Source organism: Conger conger, chromosome 17 (genome assembly GCF_963514075.1).
Source record: "Conger conger chromosome 17, fConCon1.1, whole genome shotgun sequence".
Taxonomy (NCBI): domain Eukaryota; kingdom Metazoa; phylum Chordata; class Actinopteri; order Anguilliformes; family Congridae; genus Conger; species Conger conger.
In genome coordinates this window covers 9227392-9248223 of record NC_083776.1, presented here as the reverse complement: position 1 = coordinate 9248223, position 20832 = coordinate 9227392, and the positions used below count along the sequence as shown (strand labels likewise).

At 42.4% G+C, this 20832-nt stretch overlaps 1 protein-coding gene and 36 non-coding genes across 37 annotated transcripts in view; 36 read left to right on the top strand and 1 right to left on the bottom strand.

Annotated features, from left to right (window-relative positions):
• LOC133116879 (receptor tyrosine-protein kinase erbB-4-like) overlaps positions 1-20832 on the bottom strand; it is a 235788-nt gene that overhangs the window by 51779 nt on the left and 163177 nt on the right. Inside the window, exons 9-11 of the mRNA XM_061226882.1 lie at positions 2955-3081; positions 1399-1472; positions 583-673 (exon numbers count right to left, since the gene is read on the bottom strand). Coding sequence (XP_061082866.1) covers positions 583-673; positions 1399-1472; positions 2955-3081 — 292 coding nt within the window. The remainder of the gene's footprint in view (positions 1-582; positions 674-1398; positions 1473-2954; positions 3082-20832) is intronic.
• On the top strand, positions 4341-4451 carry trnal-caa (transfer RNA leucine (anticodon CAA)). Its single transcript has 2 exons — positions 4341-4378; positions 4406-4451. It is a non-coding gene; the product is annotated as a tRNA-Leu (tRNA).
• On the top strand, positions 4720-4830 carry trnal-caa (transfer RNA leucine (anticodon CAA)). The gene is made up of 2 exons: positions 4720-4757; positions 4785-4830. It is a non-coding gene; the product is annotated as a tRNA-Leu (tRNA).
• Positions 5105-5215, top strand: trnal-caa (transfer RNA leucine (anticodon CAA)). Its single transcript has 2 exons — positions 5105-5142; positions 5170-5215. It is a non-coding gene; the product is annotated as a tRNA-Leu (tRNA).
• trnal-caa (transfer RNA leucine (anticodon CAA)) lies at positions 5491-5601 on the top strand. Its single transcript has 2 exons — positions 5491-5528; positions 5556-5601. It is a non-coding gene; the product is annotated as a tRNA-Leu (tRNA).
• On the top strand, positions 6277-6387 carry trnal-caa (transfer RNA leucine (anticodon CAA)). Its single transcript has 2 exons — positions 6277-6314; positions 6342-6387. It is a non-coding gene; the product is annotated as a tRNA-Leu (tRNA).
• trnal-caa (transfer RNA leucine (anticodon CAA)) lies at positions 6656-6766 on the top strand. The gene is made up of 2 exons: positions 6656-6693; positions 6721-6766. It is a non-coding gene; the product is annotated as a tRNA-Leu (tRNA).
• Positions 7043-7153, top strand: trnal-caa (transfer RNA leucine (anticodon CAA)). Its single transcript has 2 exons — positions 7043-7080; positions 7108-7153. It is a non-coding gene; the product is annotated as a tRNA-Leu (tRNA).
• trnal-caa (transfer RNA leucine (anticodon CAA)) lies at positions 7809-7919 on the top strand. The gene is made up of 2 exons: positions 7809-7846; positions 7874-7919. It is a non-coding gene; the product is annotated as a tRNA-Leu (tRNA).
• On the top strand, positions 8188-8298 carry trnal-caa (transfer RNA leucine (anticodon CAA)). Its single transcript has 2 exons — positions 8188-8225; positions 8253-8298. It is a non-coding gene; the product is annotated as a tRNA-Leu (tRNA).
• Positions 8573-8683, top strand: trnal-caa (transfer RNA leucine (anticodon CAA)). The gene is made up of 2 exons: positions 8573-8610; positions 8638-8683. It is a non-coding gene; the product is annotated as a tRNA-Leu (tRNA).
• trnal-caa (transfer RNA leucine (anticodon CAA)) lies at positions 8958-9068 on the top strand. The gene is made up of 2 exons: positions 8958-8995; positions 9023-9068. It is a non-coding gene; the product is annotated as a tRNA-Leu (tRNA).
• trnal-caa (transfer RNA leucine (anticodon CAA)) lies at positions 9344-9454 on the top strand. Its single transcript has 2 exons — positions 9344-9381; positions 9409-9454. It is a non-coding gene; the product is annotated as a tRNA-Leu (tRNA).
• Positions 10130-10240, top strand: trnal-caa (transfer RNA leucine (anticodon CAA)). The gene is made up of 2 exons: positions 10130-10167; positions 10195-10240. It is a non-coding gene; the product is annotated as a tRNA-Leu (tRNA).
• On the top strand, positions 10509-10619 carry trnal-caa (transfer RNA leucine (anticodon CAA)). The gene is made up of 2 exons: positions 10509-10546; positions 10574-10619. It is a non-coding gene; the product is annotated as a tRNA-Leu (tRNA).
• On the top strand, positions 10895-11005 carry trnal-caa (transfer RNA leucine (anticodon CAA)). The gene is made up of 2 exons: positions 10895-10932; positions 10960-11005. It is a non-coding gene; the product is annotated as a tRNA-Leu (tRNA).
• trnal-caa (transfer RNA leucine (anticodon CAA)) lies at positions 11275-11385 on the top strand. Its single transcript has 2 exons — positions 11275-11312; positions 11340-11385. It is a non-coding gene; the product is annotated as a tRNA-Leu (tRNA).
• On the top strand, positions 11660-11770 carry trnal-caa (transfer RNA leucine (anticodon CAA)). The gene is made up of 2 exons: positions 11660-11697; positions 11725-11770. It is a non-coding gene; the product is annotated as a tRNA-Leu (tRNA).
• trnal-caa (transfer RNA leucine (anticodon CAA)) lies at positions 12046-12156 on the top strand. Its single transcript has 2 exons — positions 12046-12083; positions 12111-12156. It is a non-coding gene; the product is annotated as a tRNA-Leu (tRNA).
• trnal-caa (transfer RNA leucine (anticodon CAA)) lies at positions 12424-12534 on the top strand. Its single transcript has 2 exons — positions 12424-12461; positions 12489-12534. It is a non-coding gene; the product is annotated as a tRNA-Leu (tRNA).
• On the top strand, positions 12804-12914 carry trnal-caa (transfer RNA leucine (anticodon CAA)). The gene is made up of 2 exons: positions 12804-12841; positions 12869-12914. It is a non-coding gene; the product is annotated as a tRNA-Leu (tRNA).
• trnal-caa (transfer RNA leucine (anticodon CAA)) lies at positions 13190-13300 on the top strand. The gene is made up of 2 exons: positions 13190-13227; positions 13255-13300. It is a non-coding gene; the product is annotated as a tRNA-Leu (tRNA).
• Positions 13570-13680, top strand: trnal-caa (transfer RNA leucine (anticodon CAA)). Its single transcript has 2 exons — positions 13570-13607; positions 13635-13680. It is a non-coding gene; the product is annotated as a tRNA-Leu (tRNA).
• trnal-caa (transfer RNA leucine (anticodon CAA)) lies at positions 13955-14065 on the top strand. The gene is made up of 2 exons: positions 13955-13992; positions 14020-14065. It is a non-coding gene; the product is annotated as a tRNA-Leu (tRNA).
• Positions 14341-14451, top strand: trnal-caa (transfer RNA leucine (anticodon CAA)). Its single transcript has 2 exons — positions 14341-14378; positions 14406-14451. It is a non-coding gene; the product is annotated as a tRNA-Leu (tRNA).
• On the top strand, positions 15127-15237 carry trnal-caa (transfer RNA leucine (anticodon CAA)). Its single transcript has 2 exons — positions 15127-15164; positions 15192-15237. It is a non-coding gene; the product is annotated as a tRNA-Leu (tRNA).
• trnal-caa (transfer RNA leucine (anticodon CAA)) lies at positions 15505-15615 on the top strand. Its single transcript has 2 exons — positions 15505-15542; positions 15570-15615. It is a non-coding gene; the product is annotated as a tRNA-Leu (tRNA).
• Positions 15891-16001, top strand: trnal-caa (transfer RNA leucine (anticodon CAA)). The gene is made up of 2 exons: positions 15891-15928; positions 15956-16001. It is a non-coding gene; the product is annotated as a tRNA-Leu (tRNA).
• On the top strand, positions 16658-16768 carry trnal-caa (transfer RNA leucine (anticodon CAA)). Its single transcript has 2 exons — positions 16658-16695; positions 16723-16768. It is a non-coding gene; the product is annotated as a tRNA-Leu (tRNA).
• On the top strand, positions 17046-17156 carry trnal-caa (transfer RNA leucine (anticodon CAA)). The gene is made up of 2 exons: positions 17046-17083; positions 17111-17156. It is a non-coding gene; the product is annotated as a tRNA-Leu (tRNA).
• trnal-caa (transfer RNA leucine (anticodon CAA)) lies at positions 17425-17535 on the top strand. The gene is made up of 2 exons: positions 17425-17462; positions 17490-17535. It is a non-coding gene; the product is annotated as a tRNA-Leu (tRNA).
• Positions 18199-18309, top strand: trnal-caa (transfer RNA leucine (anticodon CAA)). The gene is made up of 2 exons: positions 18199-18236; positions 18264-18309. It is a non-coding gene; the product is annotated as a tRNA-Leu (tRNA).
• Positions 18585-18695, top strand: trnal-caa (transfer RNA leucine (anticodon CAA)). Its single transcript has 2 exons — positions 18585-18622; positions 18650-18695. It is a non-coding gene; the product is annotated as a tRNA-Leu (tRNA).
• On the top strand, positions 18983-19093 carry trnal-caa (transfer RNA leucine (anticodon CAA)). Its single transcript has 2 exons — positions 18983-19020; positions 19048-19093. It is a non-coding gene; the product is annotated as a tRNA-Leu (tRNA).
• Positions 19371-19481, top strand: trnal-caa (transfer RNA leucine (anticodon CAA)). Its single transcript has 2 exons — positions 19371-19408; positions 19436-19481. It is a non-coding gene; the product is annotated as a tRNA-Leu (tRNA).
• Positions 19750-19860, top strand: trnal-caa (transfer RNA leucine (anticodon CAA)). The gene is made up of 2 exons: positions 19750-19787; positions 19815-19860. It is a non-coding gene; the product is annotated as a tRNA-Leu (tRNA).
• Positions 20524-20634, top strand: trnal-caa (transfer RNA leucine (anticodon CAA)). The gene is made up of 2 exons: positions 20524-20561; positions 20589-20634. It is a non-coding gene; the product is annotated as a tRNA-Leu (tRNA).

Sequence of the window (20832 nt, the reverse complement as noted above, 5' to 3'; positions counted from 1 at the left end):
TTCATGCTACATTTTACCTCTATCAAGTCATCAATTTATCGGCCTGAATATACCAGATTCGTCCAAATTGGCCATAACCTGACAGAATTCTGCCAAGGTGCATGGAAACAAGACTGAAAACTGGATACAAGGATTTCAGCTACTCACAAATGGAAGCAAAAAAAAGGATTTATTCTTTAAACAAAACCTTTGTCATAGCAATGACCTCACCTGTCTTTCTCAGAATTGCCATGAGGAAAGATGAAACACATCTTTTGGATTTTTAAGGGTTCAAAAACAAAGGCTCTCATAACAAATTCTGTATCTAGTGTATGTCTGTTTGTTTCTAGATATAATTTTTTCTTTCTAACTCTTTCTTGCTGAACTACTGAGTATATTGCAGCTAGCAGGAAAGTAAAATGTTTGTCTAGAGCTGATGCAAAGCAGTTTTGTCAAGACACTGGATTCGTAGTGTATAGATGAGAATAGCGTCCCCTATGTCTTCCAGACACAAGCACGCTAACCTTTCCCACACATTCCTCTATCTATACATCTGAATCACTTTCCTTTGTCAACCCTGATCTCTGCCTGTGATAGGCTCACCTGTACAGCGACCTCCCTCCAATGGTAGCCAGGTTTGAGAAGACACTGAGATCCGTTATATTCTCTGGCCAGGACTGGATGTTCAGGAAGCCTGAGGCAGAGGTAGAGGGGGAGGACAGAACAGAGCAGGGACTGAATTCAAAGTAAGTAAGGAAGAGGATACATCACACTCAAGATCACAGTTAACCCTGAGAATGAGAAAAGATGCTGCACGGAAAGTGTGGTGAGCCATTCAAAAAAATAAAAAAATACCGATAAAAAATACCCTGTAGCAAGACAACAGGCTGAGAGGATCTGCAAGTGAATTTAAAATATTTATTTTCAAAGTGACTTTAACCTTGAACAGCCTGCTTTCAAGGACAAATTCATTAACACATCCATTTATTTTACTTTTCTGCCCTAATTGAAGATAAAATAAAAATTTAAGGGAAAAGAACATTTGCGCATAGGCTCTTTTGTTTATTTTTGGCCTCATTCACAAAACATGCATATGATCATTAACTAGTCAGTTAATTGATTATATTAACAACAAAATGTGTATCAAAACAATTATAGGCGTGCATAGGCTATTCAGTTTAACTACTTGAACTAACCTATGTGAATAACCTCTATATTTTCACTAGTTTTCACCTATCCTATCTAGGCTGTCCTGGTCTGTCTGTCTGTCTGTCTGTCTGTGTAGTCATGGACATACCAGCACAGAAATGGATGTTCAGTTCATGGTGAGGCCCAGCATATCCTCATTAGTCTAACCCTGCCTCTTTTTTCTGAATATGCAGGAAAGCAAATGTAAGCTGAGAATATAAAGCTGTTCACCTGTGATCTCTCTGACAGTGCGGAACACATTCAGCTTCTCTGGGTCCAGAGCCTCGATGCCATGATACACATCTCTGAGAGAGAGAGAGAGAGAGAGAGAGAGAGCGTGAGAGAGACTTTTTACTTCCTTTAATGAACATTTCATTTACAAATCTACACACCATGCCTACTTGTTAGAGAGGGAAAGAGAGAGAGAGAGAGAGAGAGAGAGAGAGAGAGTGATACCCCTTTCACACAGAAGCAACGACCTGAGAATGTCCCGTGTTTGCTGTTGTTGCAAAAGAGTGAACCCAGGATATCCATCCCAGGATGGTGCCCTGCTCTCGAGCAAGATATATACTGTCCTTTCCTTTGACTATGTACGATAGCCTACTTTTTGCAAAAACTGCCCTTTTAAGACCCACGTACATAATTTAATATTTCCCATCAGGCAATGCTGATTAGGTCTCTCTCCCTCAGCGAATTGCATCTGGCTATTGCAGGTTGTCGTCTGGTTGAGCCGTTATGCACAAAGGAGTTTTACCAATACCAGGAGGAGAAACACTGCATTTCACAAAAATCTGAAAAATACATACATACAAAAACAAGCAGCAACTAGATCAGGCATTCTTGAGGTCAATGTCATTCAAGTAAACAACACTGAGGACAACAGAAAGATTGTACATTGGCAACTTAATGTCTGCTTTTAATATGAATATAATGAATATAATGTCTGCTTTTTAATGAAATCAAAATGGGACAGCCCTTTTCAGCAATGAGAAGTAAACTTGCAGACCTTGGAAAGCCCCGGGTCTGGTGTGAACGGCAAAGGGCCAAGGACCATTGTGCGGTGTGACTGAGGGAAACGTGGGTCGATCCCAAGTTCAACATCCAGAGTTTTGTGAGAGAAAGGTGTATGGGACAGAGAGGCTCTAATGCACTCCTTGTTTGACCGTGCTCAATGATCCTCTCTCTTTAGATTTGTACCAGCACAACTGCTCAAAAAACTGTGTGAGTACACTGGCAGACAAAAGGGTTGGCTTTAACCTTTAAGGATTGGTCCGCGGAGAGTTTCCGACTGACAAGGGAAAGCGTAAAAGTGAATGCGAGTGAAAAAAATCCACCCTTGTCTCAATTTCCATCTCCTTGCACTAGATGACCTTTGTGCTGAGTAATGGGAAGTGACTGGCTTTTTCTACTGCAGGGGATGACACTGACGCTCATGTGAGGACCGTAGGGCGGCCATGTTGTTAGCCAGCTTCTCTCCCTGGGGAATTCAGGTGCAGCGAAAGCCATTAACCCAAAGGCTAAAAAAAGACATGCTGGAAGACACAACAAGATACAGGACCACCCTGTGTCACCTGCAGTATCTTCCCCACTGAGCTCTGAACATGTTCAGAAGAAGCTCAGAGTGTAGCTTCTTTAGCTCAGACATTGCCCTAACAGAATATCTGGTGACAAAGTGTACGTGATACATCTGAGGTTCCGTGTGCAAAAGAGATAATTAAGACACAACAGAATGTGCAATTTGTTTGTATGTATAATCATGCAAATATATTTTCACAAAAGTCTCTCACCCTTTGATGCCGGTGATGAGAAACACAAGGTTGCCGTTGATCTTGGTGCAGTTGATGAACTTGTCGATGTTGCTGGAGTCCACAGTCTGAGTTGCCTGCAGGCTGCCTGTGCCGATCCCATCACAAGCTGCAACACAACATTGTATTCACAAAGCTGCAACACAGCATTGTGTTCACAATGAAGCACCATAGCATTGTATTCGCAAAGCTGCAACACAGCATTGTGTTCACAAAGAAGCACCACAGCATCGTATTCACAATGCTGCAACTCCGCATTGTATTCAAAAAGAAGCACCACGGCATCGTATTCACAAAGCTGCAACACAGTATTGCATTCACAAAGCTGCAACACAGCATTGTATTCAAATAGCAGCACCACAGCATTGTATTTACAAAGCTGCAACACAGCATTGTATTCACAAAGCAGAACCACATAATCAAATCCACAAAGCAGCAACACAGCATAGTATTCACAAATCTCAACACAGCACTGAATTCACAAAGCTGCGAAAAAGCATTGCATTCAGAAAGCAGAAAAACACATTGTATTGACAAAGCAGCACCAATATGATGTCAGAATGAGATGCATCCAAAAAACATATCATGTTCATTGCAATACTAATAAAAGGTCAAATGCATACGATGGTGCATGGTACCCTATTGAACTGCATGGGCAGAGAAGAGATGGGAGCTTGTGTCTGACTGCGTTACTGGTGCCAAAAATCAAAGATGGCACATTAGAAAGATACTAAAAAAAGACATGTTACAAAGCAAGTTGGTCGAGAAGGTTTTGTCTCAGTCCCATTGCAGTCCACAAGGGGAAAACTGGGCATGTATTGAGTCAGAAAATCTTAAGAGATACATAACGTGTCAAAACAGAAGCAAACCAAATAAAAGAAAATGTTGCTACACTCTACCAACTGAGGACATTAAATGCAGCTGTGGTTAGGTAATGAAAGAGGACAAAGGTAAAATTGCTAACTACAACCTGAAAAAAACCTCAGGCCAGCACATTTCTACGGTTGGCCGTGTGGTCTGAGGCAAAAGGCTCTCAATGTAATAACCTGCTCTCTTAAAGGAAGCGTGGGTTCAAATCCCACTTTGGACAATGTCTTTATTCTCCCAAGACTTCATTCAAAAGCCGTAAGTCACATGTGTTCAGAGCAATCTACAACTGCTTGACGCAATTGCAAAGTACTTCCCAAAGGCTACTGATCGGCCACAACTGAAGTGATGTCAAATTACTCTGTAGATCGATGTAATTGAACCCTGTGCATCTCTGCTTACAGCAACATGTTTATGTTGCACTGACGGATAAGTTTCATCAATTGAAAATGTTAAACAATTGTATGAAAAAAAATCGCCATGGAGCGGAGCCTCCCTCTTGTCAGGGTGGCTGAGTGGTCTAAGGCGCCAGACTCAAAGTGAATTACTTTTCCCACAAAGGAGTGTTCTGGTCTCCGAATGGAGGCGTGGGTTCAAATCCCTCTTCTGACAATATCTTTATTCTTCCAAGACTTCTTTCAAATGCCATTGGTCACGTGTTCAGAGAAATCAATGAAATCTTGCCACATTGGCAGAGTACTTTGCTGTGGCTACTGAATGGCCACAACTGAAGTGTTGACACATTAGCTCTGGGTAATTGAACCCTGTGCATCTCTGCTTACAGCAATATGTTTATCTTGCACTGACCGATAACTTTCATCAATTGAAAATATAAAGCAGTTGTATAAAAAAAAATGGCTATGCCGGGGGCCCTGTTCTTGTCAGGATGGCCGAGTGGTCTAAGGCGCCAGACGCAAGGTGAATGACCTTCCTCATAATGGAGTGTTCTGGTCTCCAAATGGAGGCGTGGGTTCAAATCCCACTTCTGACAATATCTTTATTCTTCCAAGACTTCTTTCAAATGCCATTGGTCACGTGTTCAGAGGAATCTACAACTACTTGAAGCATTTGCTGTGTACTTCCCAAAGGTGACTGATCGCCCACAACTGAAGTGATTTCAAATTACTCTGTAGATCTGTGTAATTGAACCCTGTGCATCTCTCCTTACAGCAATATGTTTATGTTGCACTGACTGACAAGTTTCATCAATTGAAAATATAAAGCAATTGTATAAAAAAAATGGCTATGCTGGGGACTCTGTTCTTGTCGGGATGGCCGAGTGGTCTAAGGCGCCAGACTCAAGGTGAATGACCTTTCTCATAATGGAGTGTTCTGGTTTCCAAATGGAGGCGTGGGTTCAAATCCCACTTCTGACAACATCTTTATTCTTCCAAGACTTCTTTCAAATGCCATTGGTCACGTGTTCAGAGGAATCTACAACTACTTGAAGCATTTGCTGTGTACTTCCCAAAGGTGACTGATCGCCCACAACTGAAGTGATTTCAAATTACTCTGTAGATCTGTGTAATTGAACCCTGTCCATCTCTCCTTACAGCAATATGTTTATGTTGCACTGACTGACAAGTTTCATCAATTGAAAATATAAAGCAATTGTATAAAAAAAAATGGCTATGCTGCGGGCCGTGTTCGTGTCAGGATGGCCGTGCGGTCTAAGGCGCCAGACTCAAGGTGGATGACTTTTCTAACAATGGAGTCTTCTGGTCTCCAAATGGAGGCGTGGGTTCGAATCCCACTTCTGACAACGTCTTTATTCTTCCAAGACTTCCTTCAAATGCCATTTGGTCACATGTTCAGAGAAATCAATGAAATCTTGCCACGTTGGCAGAGTACTTTGCTGTGGCTACTGAATGGCCACAACTAAAGTGTTGACACATTAGCTCTGTGTAATTGAACCCTATGCATCTCTGCTTACAGCAATATGTTTATGTTGTACTGACTGATAAGTTTCATCAATTGAAAATATAAAGCAGTTGTATAAAAAAATGGCTATGCTGTGGGACCTGTTCTTGTCAGGCTGGCCCTGTTGTTGTCAGGATGGCCGAATGGTCTAAGATGCCAGACGCAAGGCGAATGACCTTTCTAACAATGGCGTGTTCTGGTCTCTGAATGGAGGCGTGGGTTCAAATCCCACTTCTGACAACATCTTTATTCTTCCAAGACTTCTTTTAAATGCCATTGGTCGCGTGTTCAGAGGAATCTACAACTACTTGAAGCATTTGCAGTGTACTTCCCAAAGGTGACTGACCGGCCACAACTGAAGTGATTTCAAATTACTCTGTAGATCTGTGTAATTGAACCCTGTGCATCTCTGCTTACAGCAGTAGGTTTTTGTTGCACTGACGGATAAGTTTCATCAATTGAAAATGTAAAACAATTGTATGAAAAAAAATGGCCATGGAGGGGTGGGCACTCAGTTGTCAGCATGGCCGAGTGGTCTAAGGCGCCAGACTCAAGGTGAATGACCTTCGTCACAATGGAGTGTTCTGGTCTCCAAATGGAGACGTGGGTTCAAATCCCACTTCTGACAATATCTTTATTTTTCCAAGACTTCTTTCAAATGCCTTTGGCCACGTGTTCAGAGAAATCAATGAAATCTTGCCACATTGGCAGAGTACTTTGCTATGGCTACTGAATGGCCACAACTGAAGTGTTGACACATTAGCTCTGGGTAAATGAACCCTGTGCATCTCTGCTTACAGCAATATGTTTATCTTGCACTGACCGATAACTTTCATCAATTGAAAATATAAAGCAGTTGTATGAAAAAAAATGGCTATGCTGGGGGCCCTCTTATTGTCAGGATGGCCGAGTGGTCTAAGGCGCCAGACTCAAGGTGAATGACCTTCCTTGTAATGGAGTGTTCTGGTCTCCAAATGGAGGCGTGGGTTCAAATCCCACTTCTGACAATATCTTTATTCTTCCAAGACTTCTTTCAAATGCCATTGGTCGCGTGTTCAGAGGAATCTACAACTACTTGAAGCATTTGCTGTGTACTTCCCAAACGTGACTGATCGCCCACAACTGAAGTGATTTCAAATTACTCAGTAGATCTGTGTAATTGAACCCTGTGCATCTCTCCTTACAGCAATATGTTTATGTTGCACTGACTGACAAGTTTCATCAATTGAAAATATAAAGCAATTGTATGAAAAAAAAATGGCTATGCTGCGGGCCGTGTTCGTGTCACGATGGCCGAGCGGTCTAAGGCGCCAGACTCAAAGTGGATGACCTTTCTAACAAAGGAGTCTTCTGGTCTCCAAATGGAGGCGTGGGTTCGAATCCCACTTCTGACAACGTCTTTATTCTTCCAAGACTTCCTTCAAATGCCATTTGGTCACATGTTCAGATAAATCAATGAAATCTTGCCACGTTGGCAGAGTACTTTGCTGTGGCTACTGAATGGCCACAACTGAAGTGTTGACACATTAGCTCTGTGTAATTGAACCCTATGCATCTCTGCTTACAGCAATATTTTTATGTTGTACTGACTGATAAGTTTCATCAATTGAAAATATAAAGCAGTTGTATAAAAAAATGGCTATGCTGTGGGACCTGTTCTTGTCAGGCTGGCCGAGTGGTCTAAGACGCCAGACTCAAGGCGAATGACCTTTCTAACAATGGCGTGTTCTGGTCTCTGAATGGAGACGTGGGTTCAAATCCCACTTCTGACAATATCTTTATTCTTCCAAGACTTCTTTCAAATGCCATTGGTCGCGTGTTCAGAGGAATCTACAACTACTTGAAGCATTTGCAGTGTACTTCCCAAAGGTGACTGACCGGCCACAACTGAAGTGATTTCAAATTACTCTGTAGATCTGTGTAATTGAACCCTGTGCATCTCTGCTGACAGCAATAGGTTTTTGTTGCACTGACGGATAAGTTTAATCAATTGAAAATGTAAAACAATTGTATGAAAAAAAATGGCCATGGAGGGGTGGGCACACAGTTGTCAGGATGGTCGAGTGGTCTAAGGCGCCAGACTCAAGGTGAATGACCTTTGTCACCATGGAGTGTTCTGGTCTCCAAATGTAGGCGTGGGTTCAAATCCCACTTCTGACAATATCTTTATTTTTCCAAGACTTCTTTCAAATGCCTTTGGTCACGTGTTCAGAGAAATCAATGAAATCTTGCCACATTGGCAGAGTACTTTGCTATGGCTACTGAATGGCCACAACTGAAGTGTTGACACATTAGCTCTGGGTAAATGAACCCTGTGCATCTCTGCTTACAGCAATATGTTTATCTTGCACTGACCGATAACTTTCATCAATTGAAAATATAAAGCAGTTGTATGAAAAAAAATGGCTATGCTGGGGGCCCTCTTATTGTCAGGATGGCCGAGTGGTCTAAGGCGCCAGACTCAAGGTGAATGACTTTCCTTGTAATGGAGTGTTCTGGTCTCCAAATGGAGGCGTGGGTTCAAATCCCACTTCTGACAATATCTTTATTCTTCCAAGACTTCTTTCAAATGCCATTGGTCGCGTGTTCAGAGGAATCTACAACTACTTGAAGCATTTGCAGTGTACTTCCCAAAGGTGACTGACCGGCCACAACTGAAGTGATTTCAAATTACTCTGTAGATCTGTGTAATTGAACCCTGTGCATCTCTGCTTACAGCAATATGTTTATGTTGCACTGACCGATTACTTTCATCAATTGAAAATATAAAGCAATTGTATAAAAAAAATGGCTATGCTGGGGACTCTGTTCTTGTCGGGATGGCCGAGTGGTCTAAGGCGCCAGACTCAAGGTGAATGACCTTTCTCATAATGGAGTGTTCTGGTCTCCAAATGGAGGCGTGGGTTCAAATCCCACTTCTGACAACATCTTTATTCTTCCAAGACTTCTTTCAAATGCCATTGGTCACGTGTTCAGAGGAATCTACAACTACTTGAAGCATTTGCTGTGTACTTCCCAAAGGTGACTGATCGCCCACAACTGAAGTGATTTCAAATTACTCTGTAGATCTGTGTAATTGAACCCTGTGCATCTCTCCTTACAGCAATATGTTTATGTTGCACTGACTGACAAGTTTCATCAATTGAAAATATAAAGCAATTGTATAAAAAAAATGGCTATGCTGGGGACTCTGTTCTTGTCGGGATGGCCGAGTGGTCTAAGGCGCCAGACTCAAGGTGAATGACCTTTCTCATAATGGAGTGTTCTGGTCTCCAAATGGAGGTGTGGGTTCAAATCCCACTACTGACAACATCTTTATTCTTCCAAGACTTCTTTCAAATGCCATTGGTCACGTGTTCAGAGGAATCTACAACTACTTGAAGCATTTGCTGTGTACTTCCCAAAGGTGACTGATCGCCCACAACTGAAGTGATTTCAAATTACTCTGTAGATCTGTGTAATTGAACCCTGTGCATCTCTCCTTACAGCAATATGTTTATGTTGCACTGACTGACAAGTTTCATCAATTGAAAATATAAAGCAATTGTATAAAAAAAAATGGCTATGCTGCGGGCCGTGTTCGTGTCAGGATGGCCGAGCGGTCTAAGGCGCCAGACTCAAGGTGGATGACCTTTCTAACAATGGAGTCTTCTGGTCTCCAAATGGAGGCGTGGGTTCAAATCCCACTTCTGACAACGTCTTTATTCTTCCAAGACTTCCTTCAAATGCCATTAGGTCACATGTTCAGAGAAATCAATGAAATCTTGCCACGTTGGCAGAGTACTTTGCTGTGGCTACTGAATGGCCACAACTGAAGTGTTGACACATTAGCTCTGTGTAATTGAACCCTATGCATCTCTGCTTACAGCAATATGTTTATGTTGCACTGACTGATAAGTTTCATCAATTGAAAATATAAAGCAGTTGTATAAAAAAATGGCTATGCTGTGGGACCTGTTCTTGTCAGGCTGGCTCTGTTGTTGTCAGGATGGCCGAATGGTCTAAGACGCCAGACTCAAGGCGAATGACCTTTCTAACAATGGCGTGTTCTGTTCTCTGAATGGAGACGTGGGTTCAAATCCCACTTCTGACAACATCTTTATTCTTCCAAGACTTCTTTTAAATGCCATTGGTCGCGTGTTCAGAGGAATCTACAACTACTTGAAGCATTTGCAGTGTACTTCCCAAAGGTGACTGACCGGCCACAACTGAAGTGATTTCAAATTACTCTGTAGATCTGTGTAATTGAACCCTGTTCATCTCTGCTTACAGCAATAGGTTTTTGTTGCACTGACGGATAAGTTTCATCAATTGAAAATGTAAAACAATTGTATGAAAAAAAATGGCCATGGAGGGGTGGGAACTCAGTTGTCAGGATGGCCGAGTGGTCTAAGGCGCCAGACTCAAGGTGAATGACCTTTCTCACAATGGAGTGTTCTGGTCTCCAAATGGAGGCGTGGGTTCAAATCCCACTTCTGACAATGTCTTTATTCTTCCAAGACTTCTTTCAAATGCCATTGGCCACGTGTTCAGAGAAATCAATGAAATCTTGCCACATTGGCAGAGTACTTTGCTATGGCTACTGAATGGCCACAACTGAAGTGTTGACACATTAGCTCTGGGTAAATGAACCCTGTGCATCTCTGCTTACAGCAATATGTTTATCTTGCACTGACCGATAACTTTCATCAATTGAAAATATAAAGCAGTTGTATGAAAAAAAATGGCTATGCTGGGGGCCCTGTTATTGTCAGGATGGCCGAGTGGTCTAAGGCGCCAGACTCAAGGTGAATGACCTTCCTCGTAATGGAGTGTTCTGGTCTCTGAATGGAGGCGTGGGTTCAAATCCCACTTCTGACAACATCTTTATTCTTCCAAGACTTCTTTCAAATGCCATTGGTCACGTGTTCAGAGGAATCTACAACTACTTGAAGCATTTGCTGTGTACATCCCAAAGGTGACTGATCGGCCACAACTGAAGTGATTTCAAATTACTCTGTAGATCTGTGTAATTGAACCCTGTGCATCTCTCCTTACAGCAATATGTTTAAGTTGCACTGACGGATAAGTTTCATCAATTGAAAATGTAAAACAATTGTATAAAAAAAAATGGCTATGCTGCGGGCCGTGTTCGTGTCAGGATGGCCGAGTGGTCTAAGGCGCCAGACTCAAGGTGGATGACCTTTCTAACAATGGAGTGTTCTGGTCATCAAATGGAGGCCTGGGTTCGAATCCCACTTCTGACCACGTCTTTATTCTTCCAAGACTTCCTTCAAATGCCATTTGGTCACATGTTCAGAGAAATCAATGAAATCTTGCCACGTTGGCAGAGTACTTTGCTGTGGCTACTGAATGGCCACAACTGAAGTGTTGACACATTAGCTCTGGGTAAATGAACCCTGTGCATCTCTGCTTACAGCAATATGTTTATCTTGCACTGACCGATAACTTTCATCAATTGAAAATATAAAGCAGTTGTATGAAAAAAAATGGCTATGCTGGGGGCCCTCTTATTGTCAGGATGGCCGAGTGGTCTAAGGCGCCAGACTCAAGGTGAATGACCTTCCTTGTAATGGAGTGTTCTGGTCTCCAAATGGCGGCGTGGGTTCAAATCCCACTTCTGACAACATCTTTATTCTTCCAAGACTTCTTTCAAATGCCATTGGTCACGTGTTCAGAGGAATCTACAACTACTTGAAGCATTTGCTGTGTACTTCCCAAAGGTGACTGATCGCCCACAACTGAAGTGATTTCAAATTACTCTGTAGATCTGTGTAATTGAACCCTGTGCATCTCTCCTTACAGCAATATGTTTATGTTGCACTGACTGACAAGTTTCATCAATTGAAAATATAAAGCAATTGTATAAAAAAAATGGCTATGCTGGGGACTCTGTTCTTGTCGGGATGGCCGAGTGGTCTAAGGCGCCAGACTCAAGGTGAATGACCTTTCTCATAATGGAGTGTTCTGGTCTCCAAATGGAGGTGTGGGTTCAAATCCCACTACTGACAACATCTTTATTCTTCCAAGACTTCTTTCAAATGCCATTGGTCACGTGTTCAGAGGAATCTACAACTACTTGAAGCATTTGCTGTGTACTTCCCAAAGGTGACTGATCGCCCACAACTGAAGTGATTTCAAATTACTCTGTAGATCTGTGTAATTGAACCCTGTGCATCTCTCCTTACAGCAATATGTTTATGTTGCACTGACTGACAAGTTTCATCAATTGAAAATATAAAGCAATTGTATAAAAAAAAATGGCTATGCTGCGGGCCGTGTTCGTGTCAGGATGGCCGAGCGGTCTAAGGCGCCAGACTCAAGGTGGATGACCTTTCTAACAATGGAGTCTTCTGGTCTCCAAATGGAGGCGTGGGTTCAAATCCCACTTCTGACAACGTCTTTATTCTTCCAAGACTTCCTTCAAATGCCATTAGGTCACATGTTCAGAGAAATCAATGAAATCTTGCCACGTTGGCAGAGTACTTTGCTGTGGCTACTGAATGGCCACAACTGAAGTGTTGACACATTAGCTCTGTGTAATTGAACCCTATGCATCTCTGCTTACAGCAATATGTTTATGTTGCACTGACTGATAAGTTTCATCAATTGAAAATATAAAGCAGTTGTATAAAAAAATGGCTATGCTGTGGGACCTGTTCTTGTCAGGATGGCCGAGTGGTCTAAGGCGCCAGACTCAAGGTGGATGACCTTTCTAACAATGGAGTGTTCTGGTCATCAAATGGAGGCCTGGGTTCGAATCCCACTTCTGACCACGTCTTTATTCTTCCAAGACTTCCTTCAAATGCCATTTGGTCACATGTTCAGAGAAATCAATGAAATCTTGCCACGTTGGCAGAGTACTTTGCTGTGGCTACTGAATGGCCACAACTGAAGTGTTGACACATTAGCTCTGGGTAAATGAACCCTGTGCATCTCTGCTTACAGCAATATGTTTATCTTGCACTGACCGATAACTTTCATCAATTGAAAATATAAAGCAGTTGTATGAAAAAAAATGGCTATGCTGGGGGCCCTGTTATTGTCAGGATGGCCGAGTGGTCTAAGGCGCCAGACTCAAGGTGAATGACCTTCCTCGTAATGGAGTGTTCTGGTCTCTGAATGGAGGCGTGGGTTCAAATCCCACTTCTGACAACATCTTTATTCTTCCAAGACTTCTTTCAAATGCCATTGGTCACGTGTTCAGAGGAATCTACAACTACTTGAAGCATTTGCTGTGTACATCCCAAAGGTGACTGATCGGCCACAACTGAAGTGATTTCAAATTACTCTGTAGATCTGTGTAATTGAACCCTGTGCATCTCTCCTTACAGCAATATGTTTAAGTTGCACTGACGGATAAGTTTCATCAATTGAAAATGTAAAACAATTGTATAAAAAAAAATGGCTATGCTGCGGGCCGTGTTCGTGTCAGGATGGCCGAGTGGTCTAAGGCGCCAGACTCAAGGTGGATGACCTTTCTAACAATGGAGTGTTCTGGTCATCAAATGGAGGCCTGGGTTCGAATCCCACTTCTGACCACGTCTTTATTCTTCCAAGACTTCCTTCAAATGCCATTTGGTCACATGTTCAGAGAAATCAATGAAATCTTGCCACGTTGGCAGAGTACTTTGCTGTGGCTACTGAATGGCCACAACTGAAGTGTTGACACATTAGCTCTGGGTAAATGAACCCTGTGCATCTCTGCTTACAGCAATATGTTTATCTTGCACTGACCGATAACTTTCATCAATTGAAAATATAAAGCAGTTGTATGAAAAAAAATGGCTATGCTGGGGGCCCTCTTATTGTCAGGATGGCCGAGTGGTCTAAGGCGCCAGACTCAAGGTGAATGACCTTCCTTGTAATGGAGTGTTCTGGTCTCCAAATGGCGGCGTGGGTTCAAATCCCACTTCTGACAACATCTTTATTCTTCCAAGACTTCTTTCAAATGCCATTGGTCACGTGTTCAGAGGAATCTACAACTACTTGAAGCATTTGCTGTGTACTTCCCAAAGGTGACTGATCGCCCACAACTGAAGTGATTTCAAATTACTCTGTAGATCTGTGTAATTGAACCCTGTGCATCTCTCCTTACAGCAATATGTTTATGTTGCACTGACTGACAAGTTTCATCAATTGAAAATATAAAGCAATTGTATAAAAAAAATGGCTATGCTGGGGACTCTGTTCTTGTCGGGATGGCCGAGTGGTCTAAGGCGCCAGACTCAAGGTGAATGACCTTTCTCATAATGGAGTGTTCTGGTCTCCAAATGGAGGTGTGGGTTCAAATCCCACTTCTGACAACATCTTTATTCTTCCAAGACTTCTTTCAAATGCCATTGGTCACGTGTTCAGAGGAATCTACAACTACTTGAAGCATTTGCTGTGTACTTCCCAAAGGTGACTGATCGCCCACAACTGAAGTGATTTCAAATTACTCTGTAGATCTGTGTAATTGAAGCCTGTGCATCTCTCCTTACAGCAATATGTTTATGTTGCACTGACTGACAAGTTTCATCAATTGAAAATATAAAGCAATTGTATAAAAAAAAATGGCTATGCTGCGGGCCGTGTTCGTGTCAGGATGGCCGAGCGGTCTATGGCGCCAGACTCAAGGTGGATGACCTTTCTAACAATGGAGTCTTCTGGTCTCCAAATGGAGGCGTGGGTTCGAATCCCACTTCTGACAACGTCTTTATTCTTCCAAGACTTCCTTCAAATGCCATTTGGTCACATGTTCAGAGAAATCAATAAAATCTTGCCACGTTGGCAGAGTACTTTGCTGTGGCTACTGAATGGCCACAACTGAAGTGTTGACACATTAGCTCTGTGTAATTGAACCCTATGCATCTCTGCTTACAGCAATATGTTTATGTTGCACTGACTGATAAGTTTCATCAATTGAAAATATAAAGCAGTTGTATAAAAAAATGGCTATGCTGTGGGACCTGTTCTTGTCAGGCTGGCTCTGTTGTTGTCAGGATGGCCGAATGGTCTAAGACGCCAGACTCAAGGCGAATGACCTTTCTAACAATGGCGTTTTCTGTTCTCTGAATGGAGACGTGGGTTCAAATCCCACTTCTGACAACATCTTTATTCTTCCAAGACTTCTTTTAAATGCCATTGGTCGCGTGTTAAGAGGAATCTACAACTACTTGAAGCATTTGCAGTGTACTTCCCAAAGGTGACTGACCGGCCACAACTGAAGTGATTTCAAATTACTCTGTAGATCTGTGTAATTGAACCCTGTGCATCTCTGCTTACAGCAATAGGTTTTTGTTGCACTGACGGATAAGTTTCATCAATTGAAAATGTAAAACAATTGTATGAAAAAAAATGGGCATGGAGGGGAGGGAACTCAGTTGTCAGGATGGCCGAGTGGTCTAAGGCGCCAGACTCAAGGTGAATGACCTTCCTCACAATGGAGTGTTCTGGTCTCCAAATGGAGGCGTGGGTTCAAATCCCACTTCTGACAATATCTTTATTCTTCCAAGACTTCTTTCAAATGCCATTGGCCACGTGTTCAGAGAAATCAATGAAATCTTGCCACATTGGCAGAGTACTTTGCTATGGCTACTGAATGGCCACAACTGAAGTGTTGACACATTAGCTCTGGGTAAATGAACCCTGTGCATCTCTGCTTAAAGCAATATGTTTATCTTGCACTGACCGATAACTTTCATCAATTGAAAATATAAAGCAGTTGTATAAAAAAAATGGCTATGCTAGGGGTCCTGTTATTGTCAGGATGGCCGAGTGGTCTAAGGCGCCAGACTCAAAGTGAATGACCTTCCTCGTAATGGAGTGTTCTGGTCTCCAAATGGAGGCGTGGGTTCAAATCCCACTTCTGACAACGTCTTTATTCTTCCAAGACTTCTTTCAAATGCCATTGGTCACGTGTTCAGAGGAATCTACAACTACTTGAAGCATTTGCTGTGTACTTCCCAAAGGTGACTGATCGCCCACAACTGAAGTGATTTCAAATTACTCTGTAGATCTGTGTAATTGAACCCTGTGCATCTCTCCTTACAGCAATATGTTTAAGTTGCACTGACGGATAAGTTTCGTCAATTGAAAATGTAAAACAATTGTATAAAAAAAAATGGCTATGCTGTGGGCCGTGTTCGTGTCAGGATGGCCGAGTGGTCTAAGGCGCCAGACTCAAGGTGGAAGACCTTTCTAACAATGGAGTGTTCTGGTCTCCAAATGGAGGCGTGGGTTCAAATCCCACTTCTGACAATATCTTTATTCTTCCAAGACTTCTTTCAAATGCCATTGGTCACGTGTCCAGAGAAATCAATTAAATCCTGCCACATTGGCAGAGTACTTTGCTGTGGCTACTGAATGGCCAAAACGGAAGTGTTGACACATTAGCTCTGTGTAATTGAACCCTATGCATCTCTGCTTACAGCAATATGTTTATGTTGCACTGACTGATAAGTTTCATCAAATAAAAAGGTTAAACAATTGTATGAAGAAAAATCGCCATGGACGAGGAGTCACTCTTTTGTCTGGATGGCCGAGTCGTCTAAGGCTCTAGACTCAAGGTCAATGACTTTTCTAACAATGAAGTGTTCTGGTCTCCAAATGGAGGCATGGGTTCAAATCCCACTTCTGACAATATCTTTATTCTTCCAAGACTTCTTTCAAATGCCATTGGTCGCATGTTCAGAGGAATCTACAACTACTTGAAGCATTTGAAGTGTACTTCCCAAAGGTGACTGATCGGCCACAACTGAAGTGATTTCAAATTACTCTGTAGATCTGTGTAATTGACCCCTGTGCATCTCTCCTTACAGCAATATGTTTAAGTTGCACTGACGGATAAGTTTCATCAATTGAAAATGTAAAACAATTGTATAAAAAAAAATGGCTATGCTGTGGGCCGTGTTCGTGTCAGGATGGCCGAGTGGTCTAAAGCGCCAGACTCAAGGTGAATGACCTTCCTCACAATGGAGTGTTCTGGTCTCCAAATGGAGGCGTGGGTTCTAATCCCACTTCTGACAACATCTTTATTCTTCCAAGACTTCTTCTAAATGCCATTGGTCGCGTGTTCAGAGGAATCTACAACTACTTGAAGCATTTGCAGTGTACTTCCCAAAGGTGACTGACCGGCCACAACTGAAGTGATTTCAAATTACTCTGTAGATCTGTGTAATTGAACCCTGTGCATCTCTGCTTACAGCAATAGGTTTTTGTTGCACTGACGGATAAGTTTCATCAATTGAAAATGTAAAACAATTGTATGAAAAAAAATGGCCATGGAGGGGAGGGAGCTCAGTTGTCAGGATGGCCGAGTGGTCTAAGGCGCCAGACTCAAGGTGAATGACCTTCCTCACAATGGAGTGTTTTGGTCTCCAAATGGAGGCGTGGGTTCAAATCCCACTTCTGACAATATCTTTATTCTTCCAAGACTTCTTTCAAATGCCATTGGCCACGTGTTCAGAGAAATCAATGAAATCTTGCCACATTGGCAGAGTACTTTGCTATGGCTACTGAATGGCCACAACTGAAGTGTTGACACATTAGCTCTGGGTAAATGAACCCTGTGCATCTCTGCTTAAAGCAATATGTTTATCTTGCACTGACCGATAACTTTCATCAATTGAAAATATAAAGCAGTTGTATAAAAAAAAATGGCTATGCTAGGGGCCCTGTTATTGTCAGGATGGCCGAGTGGTCTAAGGCGCCAGACTCAAGGTCAATGACCTTCCTCGTAATGGAGTGTTCTGGTCTCCAAATGGAGGCGTGGGTTCAAATCCCACTTCTGACAACGTCTTTATTCTTCCAAGACTTCTTTCAAATGCCATTGGTCACGTGTTCAGAGGAATCTACAACTACTTGAAGCATTTGCTGTGTACTTCCCAAAGGTGACTGATCGCCCACAACTGAAGTGATTTCAAATTACTCTGTAGATCTGTGTAATTGACCCCTGTGCATCTCTCCTTACAGCAATATGTTTAAGTTGCACTGACGGATAAGTTTCATCAATTGAAAATGTAAAACAATTGTATAAAAAAAAATGGCTATGCTGTGCGCCGTGTTTGTGTCAGGATGGCCGAGTGGTCTAAAGCGCCAGACTCAAGGTGAATGACCTTCCTCACAATGGAGTGTTCTGGTCTCCAAATGGAGGCCTGGGTTCTAATCCCACTTCAGACAACGTCTTTATTCTTCCAAGACTTCTTTCAAATGCCATTGGTCGCGTGTTCAGAGGAATCTACAACTACTTGAAGCATTTGCTGTGTACTTCCCAAAGGTGACTGATCGCCCACAACTGAAGTGATTTCAAATTACTCAGTAGATCTGTGTAATTGAACCCTGTGCATCTCTCCTTACAGCAATATGTTTATGTTGCACTGACTGAAAAGTTTCATCAATTGAAAATATAAAACAATTGTATGAAAAAAAATGGCCATGGAGGGGTGGGAACTCAGTTGTCAGGATGGCCGAGTGGTCTAAGGCGCCAGACTCAAGGTGAATGACCTTCCTCACAATGGAGTGTTCTGGTCTCCAAATGGAGGCGTGGGTTCAAATCCCACTTCTGACAATATCTTTATTCTTCCAAGACTTCTTTCAAATGCCATTGGTCGCGTGTTCAGAGGAATCTACAACTACTTGAAGCATTTGCTGTGTACTTCCCAAAGGTTACTGATGGCCCACAACTGAAGTGATTTCAAATTACTCAGTAGATCTGTGTAATTGAACCCTGTGCATCTCTCCTTACAGCAATATGTTTATGTTGCACTGACTGACAAGTTTCATCAATTGAAAATATAAAGCAATTATATTAAAAAAAATGGCTATGCTGCGGGCCGTGTTCGTGTCAGGATGGTCGAGTGGTCTAAGGCGCCAGACTCAAGGTGGATGACCTTTCTAACAATGGAGTCTTGTGGTCTCCAAATGGAGGCGTGGGTTCGAATCCCACTTCTGACAACGTCTTTATTCTTCCAAGACTTCCTTCAAATGCCATTTGGTCACATGTTAAGAGAAATCAATGAAATCTTGCCACGTTGGCAGAGTACTTTGCTGTGGCTACTGAATGGCCACAACTGAAGTGTTGACACATTAGCTCTGTGTAATTGAACCCTATGCATCTCTGCTTACAGCAATATGTTTATGTTGCACTGACTGATAAGTTTCATCAATTGAAAATATAAAGCAGTTCTATAAAAAAATGGCTATGCTGTGGGACCTGTTCTTGTCAGGCTGGCCCTGTTGTTGTCAGGATGGCCGAATGGTCTAAGACGCCAGACTCAAGGCGAATGACCTTTCTAACAATGGCGTGTTCTGGTCTCAGACTGGAGGCGTGGGTTCAAATCCCACTTCTGACAACATCTTTATTCTTCCAAGACTTCTTCTAAATGCCATTGGTCGCGTGTTCAGAGGAATCTACAACTACTTGAAGCATTTGCAGTGTACTTCCCAAAGGTGACTGACCGGCCACAACTGAAGTGATTTCAAATTACTCTGTAGATCTGTGTAATTGAACCCTGTGCATCTCTGCTTACAGCAATAGGTTTTTGTTGCACTGACGGATAAGTTTCATCAATTGAAAATGTAAAACAATTGTATGAAAAAAAATGGCCATGGAGGGGAGGGAGCTCAGTTGTCAGGATGGCCGAGTGGTCTAAGGCGCCAGACTCAAGGTGAATGACCTTCCTCACAATGGAGTGTTTTGGTCTCCAAATGGAGGCGTGGGTTCAAATCCCACTTCTGACAATATCTTTATTCTTCCAAGACTTCTTTCAAATGCCATTGGCCACGTGTTCAGAGAAATCAATGAAATCTTGCCACATTGGCAGAGTACTTTGCTATGGCTACTGAATGGCCACAACTGAAGTGTTGACACATTAGCTCTGGGTAAATGAACCCTGTGCATCTCTGCTTAAAGCAATATGTTTATCTTGCACTGACCGATAACTTTCATCAATTGAAAATATAAAGCAGTTGTATAAAAAAAAATGGCTATGCTAGGGGCCCTGTTATTGTCAGGATGGCCGAGTGGTCTAAGGCGCCAGACTCAAGGTCAATGACCTTCCTCGTAATGGAGTGTTCTGGTCTCCAAATGGAGGCGTGGGTTCAAATCCCACTTCTGACAACGTCTTTATTCTTCCAAGACTTCTTTCAAATGCCATTGGTCACGTGTTCAGAGGAATCTACAACTACTTGAAGCATTTGCTGTGTACTTCCCAAAGGTGACTGATCGCCCACAACTGAAGTGATTTCAAATTACTCTGTAGATCTGTGTAATTGACCCCTGTGCATCTCTCCTTACAGCAATATGTTTAAGTTGCACTGACGGATAAGTTTCATCAATTGAAAATGTAAAACAATTGTATAAAAAAAAATGGCTATGCTGTGCGCCGTGTTTGTGTCAGGATGGCCGAGTGGTCTAAAGCGCCAGACTCAAGGTGAATGACCTTCCTCACAATGGAGTGTTCTGGTCTCCAAATGGAGGCCTGGGTTCTAATCCCACTTCAGACAACGTCTTTATTCTTCCAAGACTTCTTTCAAATGCCATTGGTCGCGTGTTCAGAGGAATCTACAACTACTTGAAGCATTTGCTGTGTACTTCCCAAAGGTGACTGATCGCCCACAACTGAAGTGATTTCAAATTACTCAGTAGATCTGTGTAATTGAACCCTGTGCATCTCTCCTTACAGCAATATGTTTATGTTGCACTGACTGAAAAGTTTCATCAATTGAAAATATAAAACAATTGTATGAAAAAAAATGGCCATGGAGGGGTGGGAACTCAGTTGTCAGGATGGCCGAGTGGTCTAAGGCGCCAGACTCAAGGTGAATGACCTTCCTCACAATGGAGTGTTCTGGTCTCCAAATGGAGGCGTGGGTTCAAATCCCACTTCTGACAATATCTTTATTCTTCCAAGACTTCTTTCAAATGCCATTGGTCGCGTGTTCAGAGGAATCTACAACTACTTGAAGCATTTGCTGTGTACTTCCCAAAGGTTACTGATGGCCCACAACTGAAGTGATTTCAAATTACTCAGTAGATCTGTGTAATTGAACCCTGTGCATCTCTCCTTACAGCAATATGTTTATGTTGCAC